Genomic DNA, 19638 nt, shown 5'->3' with positions numbered 1-19638 from the left:
GAAAAACTAATACCTATTGGTAATATTTTAGGTACCTACCTACCTACTTTGGATACAATAAATACTCTTAAAGTATTAAATTAATATTTTTATATTAAGGAACTTCGTTCCTATCCGGTGTCCCACGACATCACACATATTTTTTTACTTGTTGTTCTTTATTGTGTATGTTTTTTTAGCTTGTTATGTGTATTTTGTGTCTAATAAATAAATAAATATTAAATTATTATTATCAGGAATTATACTTGTAACAAATGAATAATTTTTCGTGTTTTAAGCCGAATAACCTTAGTGTGCCTTCCGTCTCCACAAGGCTGAGTGCAATATTCGGCTTCGTTCACATACATCCAGGCGCTGGCTGATGTGAGCACGTCTCCGGCTGAGCTCATGTACTCGGCTGCCTTAACATCCCAAACCGGTTGACCGACAATCACATAATGACTTTGATCTGTGCAGTTGCTTTCGATGATCGAAAAGTATGTAACTCCAGCTGATATGGCCACTTTTACTGTAAGGGCGAATTTACATAACGAAATTAGTGGTTTGAAATTAATTTCGTGACATTAGTTTTACAAACAGTTTCACGTGTAATTTAATATTTTCGTAATGCGTGCATTAATTTCATGAATGCAAATAAGTTTCGTGCCCTGCGCGATTTTTTGGTGAAATTAGTGTCATGCAACTAATTTCATAGATAGTGTAGACGCGACGTGAACTAGTGTCGCGAAAGCGCCTGCGCTTTCATAACAGCGACAAGCGTGTCTCTCTGGGACCTGAAACACCTAGAGTAAAAAATTAAAATTATCTTCACTCATTCGAAAATAGTTTTTATAGCTCTCAGGATCTCCATCTGCTAATTCAGGGACTAACTTCATTGCACCTAAATGCCTTCTTGTTAACCATCCTCAAATCTACCAACGTCTTTTTTTTTCTTGATATCTTTAAGTTTAAGTATATATAAGCATTTCTTTAGCTACATTGAATATAGCAAAATATAGCTTTAATGCTGATGGCGCCATGGTTACTGCGATACTGTGGATTTTGCGACACTCATTTTTTTACGAAATTACTTTCGCATATATCGAAACTACTTTCGTGAAACTGAGTACAACATGCCTGACTCTAATTTCGTAATATAAGAGTTTAAGATTCGTATCAAACATCGATCTTCTTTGTTAAAATCACGCTTAGAACACAACTAAATTGCCTATACCTGTACATACATTAAAGATATTTACGATAATTTTTAATTAGGCAGTGAGTGACCTACGTTGCGCGAAGTTGAGTTTATTTCTTTATTACAAGAATATTTGTAATAATAAAGGTGTATGTAATGATAACTTAATTTTAATACTAATTTAATAATATAGGTATTGAAATTAAGTTCATTTTATTACTACTGTACAGTATTAATGCAATAAATTTCCTACATAGGCATAGGTAAGTCTGGCATTTAGTTCAATTTTTATATCTTTCATTACATTATTTTACACATTTTAGGAGATTTGAATATTTGGGGATAAAAATGGAGATCGAAACCTTGCCTAAGCTTTACAACCTAAGTCTTACTAACCTTTGAGAACCACTCCAACATCAGTTAAATAAGTTCCGTAATTCTTTTGTATAATAAGACCGCAATCGATAGCATTGTGAACGACATCTTGCATGGTTAATCTTGATGTTTTCTTCCACATAGACAGAAATGCATCTCCAGAAAACTTTAGTACGTCACCGTTATGAGTTAAAATCTCTTGGACCATAGCTCCGATATATGAATTGAGAACTTGCGTAAGTTTAGAAGGACCACCTCGATTTTCATTTGTATAATTTTCACACAGATCGGTGAAACCTTAAACATATTATAAACCTAATGTAGAGGCTTACAGGTGGTACTTAAAGCTGAAGATTAAGAATCTCATTTGTTCCATTCAGTTGACCGGTGTTTCGTAACTCAATAAGTGGACCTACATATGCCTCCTAGCTTTACCGTGCCGCAGATAATGAAGGTTTTTTTTCTTAACCTTAATCAATTATTATGAAGCTTTTCACTCCGATTATTCCCTTGGTTGTGATGATATAAGCTGTTAGGTAGGTAATTCTCATTGTTATAATGTCGGTTGATTAAAATCCCTAGTTCATCTCAAAATATATTCAGGTTATCGGTTCACATTGTGCTAAGCGATTACCAGGCTCCATGGACAACATATCACAAATACTACAGTCCATACTGGCGATGTCTTAATTATATGGGTTTAACGAATACCTGGGTATTAAGCGAGCTTCAGTTACAAGTAGTATTTAAGGTAAGGATTAAGTAACCAAGAATTTAGAAATATCAAACTAGTAATCAACCACTTTATTAGCTCACCATGGATGTGGTTATGGTGTCACTCACTATACCAAGCAATGATTTGTAGGTATAGGTATAAGTACATGATGTTACAAATATAACACATACATCAAAACAATTTTTTTTAAACAAAATAATCCGTTTTTGCGAACTGCAGCAAACTAAATCAAAGTTGCTTTTTTGTTTCAAAGTTATTTTACTTTGTACAGCATTAATAACTACTAGAATTTTTTTGCGTGTTGGCTATTCAATATATTATGCTACCTCCTATCCTATTGGATACCTAGTCGTTTTATACAGCATAATCAAATATATTTAACTGATTCTGTACCTATGTATTTAAAAAAAAAATAGGACACGTGAGGTTGGAGAAATGTCATCGAATGATTAAAATATCCTACAAGGAGGTATAGGTAGGTACCTATACAGGTTATTTTTCCCTGTTGTCAATGTTGATTTCTTTCTTTTCCCCTGCTTTTATAGAATAAAAATGAACATACAGTTATAGCATATAACACAGATAGAACATAGTTAGTTACCAGAAATATCAATAAACATAAGAGCCGCCTCATAAATTCTGACGGAAGGCTCGTGAAGTTCGTAAATAACCTCGTCAGGTACCATTGACGCTATTATACTAATACGGGTGGTTTCTGTTATTGTACTAGTGGTGTCTTTTAACCTAATGAAAAATGAAAACATATTAGAATCAGTAAAACATCAAAATATGTAATGTATAACAAAAACCCCGTCCAAGCCGTGAGGCATTTTAAAACAGCTAACTATTTTAAAAAAATACCATCAATTCAACAATTAATTGTTTTCGTCTCTATATATAAAAATGAATTGCTGTTCGTTAGTCTCGCTAAAACTCGAGAACGGCTGAACCGATTTGGGTAATTTTGGTCTTGAATTGTTTGTGGAAGTCTAGAGAAGGTTTAAAAGGATCGGAATTAAATAAAAATAACAATTTTGTTTTCCCTTTGATGTGTCCCCCGTCGGACGGATTCCTTTTGTTTGTTTTAAGTTTATTTTATACAAAAGTTTAGGTCTTTTATTTATCGATTGAGGCACTACGAAGTCTGCCGGGTCAGCTAGTTAATTAATAAATATTATGTAAGTATTTTAAATCTATTTAAACTACGTCGAACACTTCATAATTCAATCGTGTCGCCTGCCTGCAATGTTTCTCCTAGTAAAAATTTCGCAGTAATGACGTGTTGGGTACCTGCCTAGTCAACTACCCTCAGCACATTCTGTGAATACCTACATTTCCTGTTCTTTCGAATCACGTTGTCTGTAGTGTTCTCTCGTCGAAAGTGTCTCCAGAGGGGCCGTAATCTTGCTGGAATGTCGACGATGAACTCGTTTCATTGCTAAAAGGTACTCATCATAATTAGCTTCACATTTCCTTTGCATATATCCAATGCTATTCAGTCTTTTACGACTCATAACTATCTCGTATTGTGAACTGATCTAAAATCGAACGACTCGAGATCTCGATAAAACTAGTTTTATTGTCACAACAGGGATGCTGACGTTAGTGACACAAGGGCTTATGTAAGAAGTGGAATTATGCATTATCAATAAATACTTTTTGGCAAGAACGTTCCATTTGAATATTTAGAGCATCCTGGTCAAAGATAAAAATAATTAGTTACTTTTAACTCGAAACCTTGGTCCCAATTTTATATTTATATCCGAGTATAAAATCCAAATAAAATCCCAATCCCAATTTTTTCCCCTACTTCATCTTTGGTAGTCTAAGGAGCAATCTACGCCCGGACGAGTAGACGGAGAATTTGCTAATACTAGCTCTAGCAGGAGCAGTGCTTTGCAGTATCTATCACCGGCTCGGAATCGCGACCCACTGAGAAGATCCGGCGAGAAACTCAGTGGGCGGTATCTATGGGTTAGTTCGCACGTCGAACTCTTCGTCGGAGTCAACGAGTTCAACTGTGACCGGTGCTACAAGCACCGAGACCTGAGTTTCAGCGCATTTTGTTATGCAACATTCTCATCTAGGATGTCACATGTTCGGGAGAGCATCCCTGCTATTTGTTAAGAAGCTACTACTAATTTTGATATTCTTTATAACATTAGCGAAAATTGTCCTTAAAATGAGATTGGAGTAACGTGCTCAAGACCACTAGAGTAACTAGCATTGGCGATCACCATGTGCGGCGGTACACAACAAGTGATAGTGATATTAAGCTCATAATTTTCCCTTATAAAAAAATTAGAATTAATTAGCTTAATCAGGTTACAAAGTAAAACAACATTTTTATAAAAAAACGTTTATTGATTAAACTCGCTTTTACAAACAAGACTTTCACAAGATGATTTTTTTAATGTTGCTTGATTCTTACTTTACAGGAAGTAAGCTGATGGACGAATAGATTGCTTTATAGTTTAGAATTACTTTGAAATCAATAAGTACCTATGCAATCTTTTAAAATTTACTTAAATGCAATAGTGAAGATTGGAAAAACATAAAAAAAGGAACTGCAGTAAAAAACTATTATAGTCGGGAAAAAGAAAAGAAAATTTATCCGTGGTCTGAGAATTGCCTATTAATATAAAGTTTTAAATTGATTTTTTTTTATCTGCTAATTGAATTATCAGCCTTAGGCCATCAACGTCTGCAACTGAAGTTAACATCGCAAAAGTGAAATATATAGTGACTGAAAATTTGAAAAAGATACCCGCCAAACTTTCTGGATTTCACTTGAGTAGGTACGAAAAACTTTGCGCTTGGCTGTGTTGCAAAGGATCTGAATTTTCTCCAAAAACTTAATAAGAGTCGCTGAGGATATGCTAGAATGAGACAATTCCAAATCAAAAGTATTGTCTGATTACTCTGAAAACAATTTAAACAATAATTACCTTTTTATCTCATTAGTAAGTTTCTGAGCAACATTTTGTAGGCCCGAATCGCGCTGTTCAGAAATTCTTGTGCTGCAGTAACTATAATGCCGAAAATGTTATGAATGTTCGCCGTTCAACGTCATAAATTCAACTCGCGAATCCAAACTTTTACTGGTGGTAGGACTCACTCTTGTGAGTCCGCACGGGTAGGTACCGCCACCCTGCCTATTTCAGCCGTGAAGCAGTAGTGCGTTTCGGTTTGAAGGGTGGGGCAGCCATCGTAACTATACTAGAGACCTTAAAACTTATATCTCAAGGTGGGTAGCGCATTTACGTTGTAGATGTCTATGGGCTCCAGTAACCACTTAACACCAGGTGGGCTGTGAGCTCGTCCACCCATCTAAGCAAAAAAAAGCATTGATTCCAGAGTTGTTGGCCTCTTTTGTGGTATATAAGTACTATTGTTACACGCTGGGGTTCGGGATAAATAAATGTTCCACCAAGGTACAACTAAAAACTGTATTCAATACTTAGATCACTTAGAACATTTCACAAAAACTTTAAAATTCAAATTCGCTTCTTTCCTTTCGCTTCAGGTGATCTGTTCGCTGTTTCACTTCGAGTAGTTCCGATTACTGACTACGATAGCCGATACCACATCCCTAGAATTATCGAGAATATTCTACACATTTCAAGTATTGTTTTTCCGCTACCTGACAATAGATAGCGTTGTACTTCTCAAACGTTCTAGGTGCTAGGTACTATATCTTTCGATATTCGTTCGACTATTCGGCGATAGATAACGTTACTCTTACCGGCGTAACACTATTATCAATACCACCTTCTTGCCGATTTCGGCCATGGGGAATTTACACATTCCGATTTAATTCACTATACACTATACAATTGAGTCTTCGATGTCGTGTCTTGGTGTAACAACAGCATTCAGGTTGATAGCAAACTAGATATCAATCTATGGGCTCCCGTAGCCACTTGACACCAAATGGACAAATTTCTATGAAATAAATAAATGAAAGATAATTTTTTCTTAACATATTATCTGCTTTAATGTTATTTATGGCATTAAATAAGTAGGACAACGGTTACTCTTATGACTGTTTATATTTATGACTGTCTAGTTTCCATCTACAGCTTTAGTTTGCGTTATAAAGTGTAATTACTTTCTATCCTCTTATCTTCTATCATGGGGTGGAGATCCATACTCAACAGTAGAGTGAAAAGTATCCTATTATTTCCCAGGGTTCAAACCATTTCATTATTGAATTTAATAAAAATTCGGTGGTTTGGTCGTAAAAACGTAACAGACTAAGACAGTCTTCATTGTTTGTTTATTTCTTAGACGAGTGAACGAGTTCACTAAATGTTCAGTGAATACCGGAGCCCAGACATGAACAACGCAAATTCCCCATCCACCAGGACACATGTTCTAAGTGTTATATTTTCCATAAAAAAGGGTCGCACCACCAACCATCAAAGCAAGAATAAAAGATAGTTAATTACCTATTAAATTAAATAACGTATATGTATATTTTACTAAAAATGTGAATATTCTAAGTCTTCTGTGTTATAAGTACTTAGAATTTAAAAAATCCGTCTCGATATTTTACACTGTGACGTCAATTTTAGATTTTTTTTCATTTGATCCTCTATGACATGTCTGGATTATAGGTAAGGTAAGGCTAAGGATTTTAGGTACCGTTCGAGTAGATACCAGTAAGTTCCCATTTTGATCCGAGCAAAAGGTCACTTGTTTCAAAAACCAGATTCATTTGACTAATATTTAGGAAACAGCCTCGAAAAAAAAACTTAAAAAAATGTCAAAATTGTAAGACTAACATACAAATAGATCTTTGCTCAGATAATATCATTTTCAAGTTTAAATTAAGTAATAAGCTTACTAACACATTCAAAGTAAATTGGTTAAGTTTGAAAGTGCATATTTAAAAAAGACAAATTATCAGATCACTTCAGCTTGCAACTTTTTATTAAAACTTTCGCTTAGCTACAAAAGAAATGGGTACCTACATTAAGTAAATTATTTTATGTAATCCGAGAAGGGGAACGCGAAGTTGTGTGAATTGTTTTATTTTGTCTATTTAGTGTTTCTTTAAGTTTAAATATGAAATAGCGGTGGTTTATGAAATGTTTAGTATTCGTGAAAGTGCACAAATGTGGAAGAATGAAAACAAGGCGCTTGACGTAGCTTCTCGGGATCTTCCAAAAAGTCCTCTGAAAAAGTTTCAGTAAATATCGACCATTTTACTGAGAATTTATATCTCATTACATCTAATCCCATTTAATTTCATTTCATTTCAATTGATTGTTTCAAATTAATCAAATTCATTTCATTTCGCTCTGTATCATTTTTCATAAAAAAGAATACACAAAAGATTGGACCGTATAGTATGATGCCTTTGCCTTTACAGTTGGAAAAACAGAATTATTTAATGTCATTTTCATCTGTGACGCATCCCAAAGGTCATATGAATAAAAGTCAATGAAGTAGGAAACCTATGGAAATGAAACGTCAACCAAAATTTCGTGCCACTGTGACGCAATGAAGTAGGAAACCTATGGAAATGAAACGTCAACCAAAATTTCGTGCCGCTGTGACGTCATCTGGCCACAAAACATGGCGGCTTTAGTGCTGTACAAAAGATTTCAATGTTATCAGGTTTTATCGATAAACGTTCTTGGCTCATTTTATTTTAAATATTGTTGAGTATTATTTATTTGTAGAATTTATACTTTAATGGGAAGTAAGTAGGTATATTGTTATGTGCAAATATGATATGATTTAGATGGCTGAAATCTAAGACAAGTTCGTCCTTCGAATTTGCCAAGTAAACGATATGATGATTTTTAAAAGTTGCTACACTGATTTTATAAAGTTGTCGTTTGTCGCAAAACATAAAGATATGGCGTAGTTCAAAGCCATCAGCCCATTACTAGCATGCTAAATGTTATCGTATTTTGAGTACGTGTTTTTCTTAGACTATAACAATCTATTTTAATTGTTTTGCTGACTCTAAAGTCCGTAACATACTACCGCAGCGCACCCCAAGGAAGGTGCGCCGCACCATTTGAATCACTTTCGCTTGAGAGTGATTCAAATTTTAAACTTATCAAGGGACCGCGTGAAAAAAAAAACACCTACAGAACATTTATTCATTAATTACAAACGTCATTCCTTGTGACTTCCTCTCTAAAATCACTTAATTATTAAATATTTAACAAATTTACAATAGTGTTTTACTCACTGCGGAATAAAACTATTTTATTTAAATGGTTCCGAAGAGATTTTGTCGGTAGCCTTTTTCCCGAAATATCTAAACAGAATGTCTAAATATGTTTTGATGACATATTTTAAAGTGGTATTTATGATTAGTGTCATGACCAATAGATTCCGACCGAAAAATGGATTTTTCGGATGAGGGCTCCATAATGAATTTAAATACATATAGATAATAGTTTTAGGGCATCGACTTTCTTGAGATCCTATAAAATACGTTTTAATTATTATTTTTGTATGTTTTAAGCATGATAAATTATGAAATTTTCTATAATCAATCATATTAAATCGATATCAAAGTCAATAAATAATGTACAACCCAAAACAGACGGCCGAACTGACGTGACAATGACATTTGGCGCGCTAAACATGGCGGATTTTCGGCCTCATTAGACGGAGACGGAGATATTTACGTATATTCATGTTTCATTTTATGTACGCACTGAAATACTGTTATATTGTTTTCCTGCGAGTTAAAGTGCTGAGTAAGAACGAGATAGATATATGTTTATGTATGTGCCTTCAAAATGGGTGCTATTTATATAAGCAATTGTACGTATAGAACAATATGTCGTGTCCCTACTATATAGGTCTATGATAAAAGTAAACAAAATAGTTTTCGGTTCAAAATGATAACATAATTTGCGAAGTTAAGTCGAAAAGTACAAAAATGTTCATAATACATTATTATATCAAAAACATTAAACTTAATATTCGTAATTTTGGCTTTAAAGCTATGTTTATATAAGAAATGTTTTAAAATTGTTAAAAATATATATCGTGATTTTTTTTATGAAACTCAATTACTCAACTCAAAAACTCAACATTAAAAATCAATGGATAGAAACCAACTTCGACTGGACCACCCCAGTGTCGCTATCACTGATGGAAATTATCGTACACTTTCGTATTAAGTTAGTTTATGACTGTGCCCATTAACCTCGTCAGAGTTCGAATCTAGAATTTTCTAGATAGACCCATCTTTTATGTTTAATTACAATTCAAATGTAAAGAAACACAAAAATTCATGGACAACTGTTGTTGAATTTGAATCAAGATTTTAACTTTATTTGTACTCTTTAAGAAAAGGTTGAATTGTTTCTTTACATTTTTGATCTCAATTTCCATCTTTAATTTAGGTAATTTTCCTTTTTTTTCATATTAATGAATCACATTTATATTACATTATACCTTAGCTCATTTAGTGCATGGGATTTTTTATTTTTTATGTACCATGCAACTGTAAGCATTCAAAAAATTCTATAAAGTTCAGGATTGTAAAGAACTATTTTTAAAGTACACACAAATTACCAATACAGTGCCTACTGTGTTGTGTGAAATATATCTACAGACTTACCCAGTTTCAGTTTTATATTATAATATGAAACACATCAAATCACAAACAATACTGAGTCAACATTTATATCACCATATTTGTAAATTGTAGAAAATTTGTCTTCAATTGACTCTAAATTTGGTAATTTTACTGTTAAAACCACAACACACCACTGACTTGTTGTTCCACTGTACATCCTTATATAATAATTTTTTTGCAAATTAATGGCCATACCAAAACATAAATTCACAATACTTTTTTTTTTGGAACACCTTAACATCACAAAACCACTAATGGATCAACTGCACTGGATATGTCACTTAACCACAAGGTTTAAAAAAACAACTTTCAAAATTAAAATAATCTATTTGTTTTGTTCACACACTACACATCACCTAAATCATACACTGAATATTATACACTTAACTTTAAAAAAGTAAGATAAACTTCTTTTAGTCGGATATCTAGCTGAACTAGCTTCTATACTGTACATTTTCATCAAAGTTAATTCTGATCACTGTGAGAACACAGCACTGCACAAATATTTAAACTTGCACATCTTATGCACCTCACATCACACACATCACAAGAATATAAAGTAAAAAGTGTAGAACAAAAAACTTAAATTAAGAGTATATACCTACAAATAACAATACAATATACTAAAGCAGTGTTTGAATAATTAAGCAGTGCCACCTCGTACTACTACTATAACTAGGTGATCTTCCTTAAAACTCTCTTCAGTTAAATTGTGACATGTTCTTTTGAGAAGGTCAGTTGAAAATTCACATGGAGGGAAAGAATAAAGAACTCCAGTAGCTTCAGTCTCTTTGTTCAAAAGTGATATCACACCTGCTGCTTCTTTTTGTTTAAGATATGATACCAAATTCCTCATTGGTCGTGTTTGTATCGAAACATCTTCATTGGTGACTACAGCAGTGGAACCAGACACACCCACAAAAATGGCATGAGAGCTAGATGTGGCAATACGTTTTTGAACATCATCTAACTTAGGTTGATCCAAACGTAATCTTTGTGTGATTCTGAGCTGTTTTCTACCATCTTCATCTTTCATGAGACTATCAATAATTTCAGAGTCACCGTCTGTTAAATGCAACTTAGTAGGAAACAATGAATTTTTGAGAATCAGTGCTCCATGCCAAATTGTAGTTGCTTTACGAACTAATTCTGCCATTGTTCGTGACGAAGATAGCATCCCACTACTTCTACGCATTGATCCATCAGAGTCACTATCAGGTGATCTACGACGAGATCGTGAGCGTGATCTATCGACTCCAGGCTCCCTTGATCCAGAACGACGCAAGCGACTCTCATATTCTGAATCTAATGGAGCACGTCTCCATTCTTCATCACGATAATCTCCTGTACCATGATAGACACCTCGGTAGGAGCCACGTCCACGGCCACGATGCCCACCTCTACCCCTATAAGTACCATAGCTATAACCATCCTCCCAAGAACTACCTTCATATCCCTCATATCCTTCAACAGGCCTACCATCTTCACCAACAGGTGCACTGTAAGGTTTAGGTCTATAGGGTCCACCTGTTCCAACGTCTGCGAAATCAATACGCAAACGTCGCTCCGGTCCCCCTAAAGGAAAGCCCCGCATTTCTTTGACAGCAGCTTGGGCTGCATCAATAGAGTCATATAAAATATAGGCATGAGGTTCACCCTTCACATATTCAATCTTTTTAATGGCACCAAACCTATCAAATTCTCTCTCTAACTGTGCTACTGAAGTCCATGGTCCCAGGCCACCCACCCAGACACGTGTTGTGGGTGTAGCTTTGCCATAACCTATTTTACATTGGAATTTGCCAATGTATTGGCCTGATAATTCAACTTTGGCTCTGTGTGCCATGTCCAAAGTTTGATAACGAACAAATGCAAAAGCATTTCCAGTACCTGGAGGAGGTCTTTTAATGTCAATGTCCTCTACTATACCATAGCGTCCAAAAATTCGGCGTAACTCTTCATCAGAAATGTTTATTTCTAAATTACCAGCAAAAAGAGTTCTTGTAGCTAATGGATCATCTTCAGGTTGAACATGGTGTAGGTAATTTGGAAATTTATCTTTTTTGTTCTCAATTTTCTCAAATGGAGGATGGTGAGGCCGGGGCATGTATGGACGTGGCATATAATGGGGATGTGGAGGGTGATGCATAGGTGGTCTGTGATGCATTGGAGGCCCATGAGGACCTGCCATGGGATACTCATGCATAGGAGGGCGGAAATCTCTATGGTGAGGTGGCACTGTAGGAGGGATACCATAGGCTCTCTCATCAGGAGGGGGACGACGTCTCTCTGGTACAGGAGACCAAGCGTATGAATAAGGGCGATCATAGTCAGGAGGAGTTATACTACGAGGCCTCGGTCTGTACTCAGAACGTACAGGTTCATAAACAGGATCAACAATAGCAACTTTATCATACAGTATTATCCTAGGCTTGGCATGTTTAGCGTCTCTCGCATCCTCTGCACTTCGGAAGCAGATGTAGGCTACTCTCTCATCCAACTCATGGGATATTTTTATACTAAAGTCACCATACTTCTTATATTCTCTATACAAAGTATCCTTGACAATCTCATCCGACGCTTTAGGGTGTAAAGCACTAACACATAGTACTTTGTAGTAGCTGCGGACAGATTCATCTCGAGCATCACGAGAACGCACGTAATCATCGCGATGAGGTGACACATATCGACCGCGCGGGCTAGGGGAGCGTACTCGACGTCGTACTCGTTCCGGGCTTCCACGCTCGTCAGAGCTATCGTCATACCTACCAATACTGCTGCGTGTCCGTTTTGATCGCGGCATACTATCACGCGACGAACTTCGCTTCATATTGCGAATTTTCACCGTAATTCGATCTCTATCTCTATCGCTACGCGGTAATCCAATCATGAAAGCTCACTTCGACGAACCACTATCTGAAATACACATCACAATATTACACGTCACTGTAAATTAGTTTTGGTCGATACAATAAAGTAACCCACTGATGCACTATTCTTACCCCAAACGAATTACAAACACTAATCACTCAGCAGATCACTGAAAACCTCAATCTTGCACGAACTAATTCGTATTATTAAGTAGTCAATTATTTTAAAATAACCACGTTCACTTCAACTTTATTTAATGTAAATTTGAAATTAGAAGCGCTAATAAGCATCAACCATATCGACCATTACATGGGAATCATAGATTATACACTTAATATATTTGAGATAGATGCGCAACTCTCATTTTTATTTTTGCTTTAGTTAGAGCCCAGGACAGCAGGCGTCGCTGCTGTCGATTATTAATCTCCCTACCCCCCACCAGGTGGCTTTTTTAGTAATTTTAATATTTTTTATAATTAACTCTCTTTATGAAAAAATCTTATCGTTTAGAATCGCTGAAATTCCCGGTAGTACTTATGAAATATTAAAGAACGTTTGATTGTGTTCAGCATTCTAATCGATAAGACCTTTTCATACAGAGAGAAAACAGTTTTTTTAAATAAAAAGCTGTAATTCTCTGTAAGCTATTTAATTTCCCTATATTACAAACAATTTACTGTTAAAAGATAGTATGAACGTACAATTGTATAAAATTTCGAATAACAATAACTCCTCTAGATTAATCCTACTAGAGTACTTAATAACATTAAATCGAAAGTTATCTAAAAGTTAATTAAGTCTAGATAATCAAATCATTCAATGTCACTTAAGTCATTTGTGCGAAATATAAACATGTCAGCTTTCCATTACAAACATAGTAGACAATTTGAATTAAATTTAATAAATTTGTTTCTTAACTATAGCAGTTCTTGCTTAAAGTTGATCGTGACAGATCATGACCTTGTATGAAAATATTACATCTATAAACACTACCTATGCTTCGTCATACAATAATTGTCATTTATACTAGCATTGTAGAGATAATACACACACTAAAGTGAATACTAAATTATTCTTAGCATTCTTATAAACATTTAGAAATTTAAGAAACGATTAACCCACAATCATGTTCATAACATGTGACATTTTGTTCTGCACAAACGTTTTATTACATGATTTAAAAACAAAAAATGTTTAAAAAATGTAATGATGATTTAAAGTACTCTTAAATATTGATAGTTTGTACTTAATGACGCTTATAGTAATCTTAGACATGATTACATTAGTTATACTTTTATTCCCTATCTAAATTATTTCTATTCTGACGTTTCTGATGCTTTAGCTTTGGTAATACTAGATGAAACAAACAGCAGATTGAAAGAAAATCATCTTAAAGTTAATTACATTCATTACAAACCATTAGTTTACATTTTGTTACAAAAGAAACTGGTGTTCGTTACATGCAAATGAATTATAAACATACACATGCAAACATAAAATGTAAATTTATCTTTTAATCCAAATTAAATGTACACTAATATTACATCTAAATAATAGAAAGGGTTTCGAAAATTTTTATTGCACTCAACAGCAGACGAGCACGCAACCCGGCCCATGATAAGTGGTCACCAGTGCTTATAAACTTCAGCAGTGCCATAGGGGTTGCTGTCTATCACTTAAGTTTTAATAAATTATTAATATACTCAGTCACAAGCATATTGATTTCACATAATGAAAATGTAAGAAACATAATCATGTTTGGGCATTTTCATTTATATCTGCTCATACAGAAAACACAACTTAGCAAATATATTCCACAGTTAATCTAAATAATTGCAAATAATGCTTTTAAAGACCGTTGACTTTTGATCATTAATTAAAATCATCTTCTCGTAGAATTTACAAAAGGTTATTTACAAAAATTTATATCAGTATTTTCATATATTACTAACTTACTAATTACAACTATTCAAACGTAATACTATAACTATAAGAACTAAACAACCTATTTTAAAACAAAATTGGCATCAATTTAGTTCTTATGAACTATTTCAATTATTAATTTATCAATTATAAACATATTTGAAAAAAATTAAGTACCCTTGAGAGTTCACGTTCCTTGCTGAATCAGTTTCTCTTCTGAAACGGAGAAACAAAGTATCTTAAGTATGTAACAAATATTGAAAAAATACGACCATGAAAAATTTAGTGTTAATGTAATCTTACTTACAAATTAATATATTACATAACACGTTCTGGTTCAAATATAGTGCATCAATCTTTTCATGTTTCAGACATTTTAGTGCTCCTTATAATTTTTCCATAAAATTTTGTCATTATCAAACCTTTGTCTACAAAAATAAAAACATTATTTTATATTGGGTAGAAGGATGAACGTGGTCACAGGCCACTTGGTGTAACTTAGTTATCAAACACCAGGAAACAAAACGTGAATGCCATCATCTAACTTTGGATGTGAGATCAATTGTGCTGTATTTTATTTAAACAGGAAAGCATGACTGATTGATCATTTCAAAAAACTAGTTCGGGCCCACTTGACAATAAGCATATAATACGCTGAGTTGCAAAACATAAATACTTCCACCCACTCGAGACAATTTTATTATCTGAGGTGTGTGTGTGATAGTACGAGACTTAATACCGACTGTTTTGATCAAAACTTAACATATATGATAGCTAGGCAGCAGAAATAGGAAGGACCATTAGTTGGTGCTAATTCATTTAATTATATTATGAATAATAATTCTGTTAGCAAATAATATACCGGGAAAATAGTGTAAACTCACCGTTATCAAGGCATCCGAAATAGCATTTCATTTTCGATCTTCGAGGCATGCTGATTTTTAATAATAAACATTCTGTAAGAAATGAAAATAGTTACGCAGGCTTACGAAACGCTAACGAAGAAAAAAGTATTGGAGCCAAGTTATGTCTAAAGAGAATTCAAAACAGAGTTTCTCAATGTCTAATCGTCTAATATTCTCATAAAGCTAAAAGTTGCTCTAAATTAATACTACAACGTAAAATAACTCACACCAAGACCAAAAAAAAACGATTTAAAAAATTAAATCGTTACGACATTTTGAAAACTTTTTTTTTTTTGAGATTGTTTTACGGCCCTGGAATTTTGAAAACTTCAAAGCAGTGTTTCCACTTACGTTTTTTTTAACACATTTTACCCTAGTTTCTTTTGAATTTACCCTAAAATTTCCTAGACAACTTTCATAAATCCTTTATATAGAAAGCGTAAATAAAATACAGAAAATAAACCACAGCATATTATTTAATGTAGGTATATATAATATAAACGCCCCCAGAAGATCATAGATCTATAGGATTAGAATTTTCAAGGAAGTCGACGCATTGCTTTTATATTCTTTTGCTGCACAACCTAACACTGTTCGGTTCTAAAATTGAGCAATTGTTTGCTGGCAAAGTTGGGAACTTTCTATGAAGCAAGCCGTTCAGGGTTTCATTAGAAAGCCTGTTTCTTTTGTCAGTTTTTAAATTTGAGAACACTGAATAATCTTTCCACCTCAGTCTTTGAAGAAGGAACTGCTAGCAAAAGTGAAATGACAATTACAAGGTTTTCGTAAATGAAATTACCATGATAATCTTTCATGGTACATGAAGTGCCTGTATATTACAATACAAGTAAGTTCTGGTGACATCAACGAAAATAGGTAAATAAAAATTTGGCGGATTATACTTATTGGGATTCTGGGGAATCCCTAAGAAAAAGCAGTGGCTTAATCTATGATTTACTTTACTAGAGGGTTACTGTTGAATCAAACCTTTATAGTTTTTATACACAACTCTGTTTTATTCTTTTACTATTGTCAACTCGACTTAATGTCATTCTCTCTCCATAAAATAAAATGTTCATTGTTTTACTTTAATTATCGTTTATTTTAAAATTCACAACAGTTACTAGTATAGGCTTTGCTTTTTACCCCGAAATATCCTAAATCCTGGTATTTTTTAAATTGTCTTTATCATCCAAAATATCAGCTATTTTTCCCTAAAAAAGGGAGAATTCCCTAAAAGTGGAAGCACTGCTTCAAAGTACGCTACATTTTTTATTGAGTCAGAACTCATATCTGCCATCTAGTGAGTTTATTAGATCATTAATGCCTAAAAGTTACAAAAATGACGTCGCCACAGGAGTAAGATGACGCTAGTTGTATGTTATTTTCCTTTGTATGGGAGTTGCACCCCCCTGATGGGAATCTCACAAAATGGCAGTTTGGCTGAGGGTTGCCAAATGTGATTTCTGAATTTCTTGTACATATTTCCCCAAATTATTTTGCCCTTTCTTCTGATTTGTATTATGTATATGGGCGCAAACGCCACTGTTGGCAATAATTAACATAATAATATATAGTTTAGTTTATTATATGTTAATATTTATTAATTATTAGCAACAAAACTGTTAATCTACCATATTTAATAATTAGCAGACACTGTTTTGATGTGAAAATGTTCAGAATATGTTTAATGTTTATATTATTGTTTAAAAACACAAATGACTGTATAAATGATTAAATATGAATAAAGCATAAATATTAATAATAATTTATATTATAATGAACAGTACTAATAATTTAATTAAGTATTGTAATTGTTATGCAATGATGTTGTTGGCGCCATCTATTATTAGGCTGGATAATAACAATGTTAGTTAATATTGCTTAAAAGTAATTCATGTACAGTAAATTAAATGTGAGTCATGTAAAATCACTAAAATATGTATTTTGAATATTAAGCTATGTTTTGTGAATTGTTTCGCAGTAATTACATTTGTTTGTATAAAAGAAGTTGTAGTCGCTATAACCAACACAAAATGGCTAATTGTGTAAAAACCACTGAATAACTCAGGCGTGGCTTTTTGTTGTAAACAAGTAATGTTAAAGTTTTATAGAATTGTATTGTATTTTCATTGTAAAAGAACTCATGTGTGTAAATCCTGGCTTAACGCCGACATGTACGATAGGTACGCTGTTTCGGTTCTGTAACCAGCTTTACGGGTAGCGGATTTTTTCCGATAAGTGTTTCTTGGGTCTTCTTCGAGTTGATCTTAAAACCAATTTTGGCGCTTCCAACTATAACTAGTCAGGTCATAAGTATTGTCACACAATAAAAACTTTTCTTTTAGAATGCTGGCCACAAAAAAGTTTATTGAATTCGAATTTCGAATTGTTCATGAAAATAAAAATGTATACTTTTAGAATTTTACTCATTTTTAAATATGGAGTGGATACTTAAAGAAGACCGTGTTGCTGTTATTGCGTTGCATCGTTGCGGTTACGCGCCAATTCAAATTTTTAACACACTGACAAATTTGAATATAACCAAAAGATTCGTTTATCGTACCATCAAACGATACAATGAAGACTCTAGTGTAGATGACAGGTCAAGAAGTGGTCGCCCTCGGTCTGTTAGGACTCCAGCAGTGATAAAAGCTGTGAAGGCGCGAATTCAAAGAAATCCCAAACGTAAGCAGAAACTGTTGGCCCTTCAGATGGGGTTAAGCAGAACCACGGTGAAAAGGGTGTTAAATGAAGACTTAGGGCTTCGGGCATATCGAAGAAAAACAGGACATCGTTTGAATGCTCGTCTAATGGACCTAAGACTGAAGAGATGCCGCGCTTTGTTGAAGCGGTACGCGGGAAAAAAATATCGGGAAATTCTTTTTTTGGATGAAAAAATTTTTACCGTAGAAGAGAGCTACAACAAACAAAATGATAAGGTGTACGCACACAGTAGTGAAGAAGCGAGCAACCGTATTCCGCGTGTCCAACGAGGTCATTTTCCATCCTCGCTCATGGTATGGTTGGGAGTTTCTTATTTGGAGTCACTCAAGACATCCTTGATTAAGGCAGCCGCCGATATTGACATGGACCTCGTTCGTGCTGCGATAGACGACTGGCCGCGCAGATTCAAGGCCTGTATTCAAAATCACGGAGGTCATTTTGAATAAACTTTAGTGTCATAAGAATCTATGTTTTGTTAAGTTCATTTTGGTATATGAATGGTTACATAATGAATAAACTTGTTTCAATTATTTTACATTAAACATGTGACAGAATTTATGACCTGACTAGGTATATCGTCCAGTTTGGATTGCATGCAGACAACTTCATGATTAAAAAAACATTAGTCATCTGGTCTAGACCATCCAATTCTTTGGACAACCCCCACATAACAAGTCACATCCATGCTACTGTCGAAATTGCTATGATTTAATTAACTAATTGTTGTAATATGGACTGCTAAACTGAATACTTAATAGAGAAAATTACTGATCTGTATCCCAAGAGAAGTAAAGCTACCTATGATCTGGACTTTTTGGCGGGAACGCGAGAAGTGAAGTTGTGTGCTTTGTTTTTTTTAATAGTGTTTCTTAGGTTTAAATGTGTAATAACGTGGTTTATTAACTATTTAGTATCTGTGAAAGTGCACAAATGGGAAAATGAAACAAAGCCACTGAACGTAACTTCTCGGGATCTTCCAAAAAGTTCACTGAAAAAGTCTCAGCAAATGACCCCTATTTTACTGAGATTATACTTCATTCCATATCATCTTATCTCATTTCATTTCATTTCGTTTTCATTTTATGCCATGTATAATAATAATCAACTTCATTTCATTTCATAATATCATTTTTCATTAAAAAAGTTGTCATTAAAATTAAAAAAAGACATGACCAAAAAGTCTTAGTTACCAGATCATAAAATCACTTTAAAAAAATGCTACTAGTGTAGTACTTTTTGGCGGGAACGCGAGGAGTGAAGTTGTGTGAATAGTTTTATTTTGTCTATTTAGTGTTTCTGCAGGTTT

At 34.0% G+C, this 19638-nt stretch overlaps 2 protein-coding genes and 1 long non-coding RNA gene across 3 annotated transcripts in view; all 3 read right to left on the bottom strand.

The window, feature by feature from the left end:
* LOC114253512 (adenylate cyclase type 10) overlaps nucleotides 1–12816 on the bottom strand; it is a 48212-nt gene extending 35396 nt beyond the window's left edge. Inside the window, exons 1-4 of the mRNA XM_089735371.1 lie at nucleotides 12676–12816; nucleotides 2890–3726; nucleotides 1574–1849; nucleotides 288–508 (exon numbers count right to left, since the gene is read on the bottom strand). Of these exons, the coding sequence (XP_089591497.1) occupies nucleotides 288–508; nucleotides 1574–1849; nucleotides 2890–3052 (660 nt within the window). The 5' untranslated portion in view covers nucleotides 3053–3726; nucleotides 12676–12816. The remainder of the gene's footprint in view (nucleotides 1–287; nucleotides 509–1573; nucleotides 1850–2889; nucleotides 3727–12675) is intronic.
* nito (RNA-binding protein spenito) lies at nucleotides 10214–12796 on the bottom strand. The gene has a single exon (XM_028187468.2). The coding sequence runs from the start codon at nucleotides 12794–12796 to the stop codon at nucleotides 10550–10552; it is 2247 nt and encodes a 748-aa protein (XP_028043269.1). The 3' UTR covers nucleotides 10214–10549.
* Nucleotides 12817–13410: 594 nt separating the features above from the next.
* On the bottom strand, nucleotides 13411–15929 carry LOC149500868 (uncharacterized). Its single transcript, XR_016324733.1, has 4 exons — nucleotides 15833–15929; nucleotides 15585–15656; nucleotides 15008–15128; nucleotides 13411–14916 (listed from the first exon to the last, which is right to left on the bottom strand). It is a non-coding gene; the product is annotated as an uncharacterized LOC149500868 (long non-coding RNA).
* Nucleotides 15930–19638: the final 3709 nt, after the last annotated feature.

The sequence above is a fragment of the Bombyx mandarina genome, chromosome 19, assembly GCF_030267445.1.
Source record: "Bombyx mandarina strain Sakado chromosome 19, ASM3026744v2".
In the NCBI taxonomy this organism is placed as follows: domain Eukaryota; kingdom Metazoa; phylum Arthropoda; class Insecta; order Lepidoptera; family Bombycidae; genus Bombyx; species Bombyx mandarina.
Note: the sequence above shows the minus strand (reverse complement) of the source record. Positions and strands in the feature narration are given on the sequence as shown.

Coding starts and splice junctions, on each gene's coding strand:
- nito (XM_028187468.2), bottom strand. CDS start 12,796: ATGATTGGATTACCGCGTAGCGATAGAGATAGAGATCGAATTACGGTG.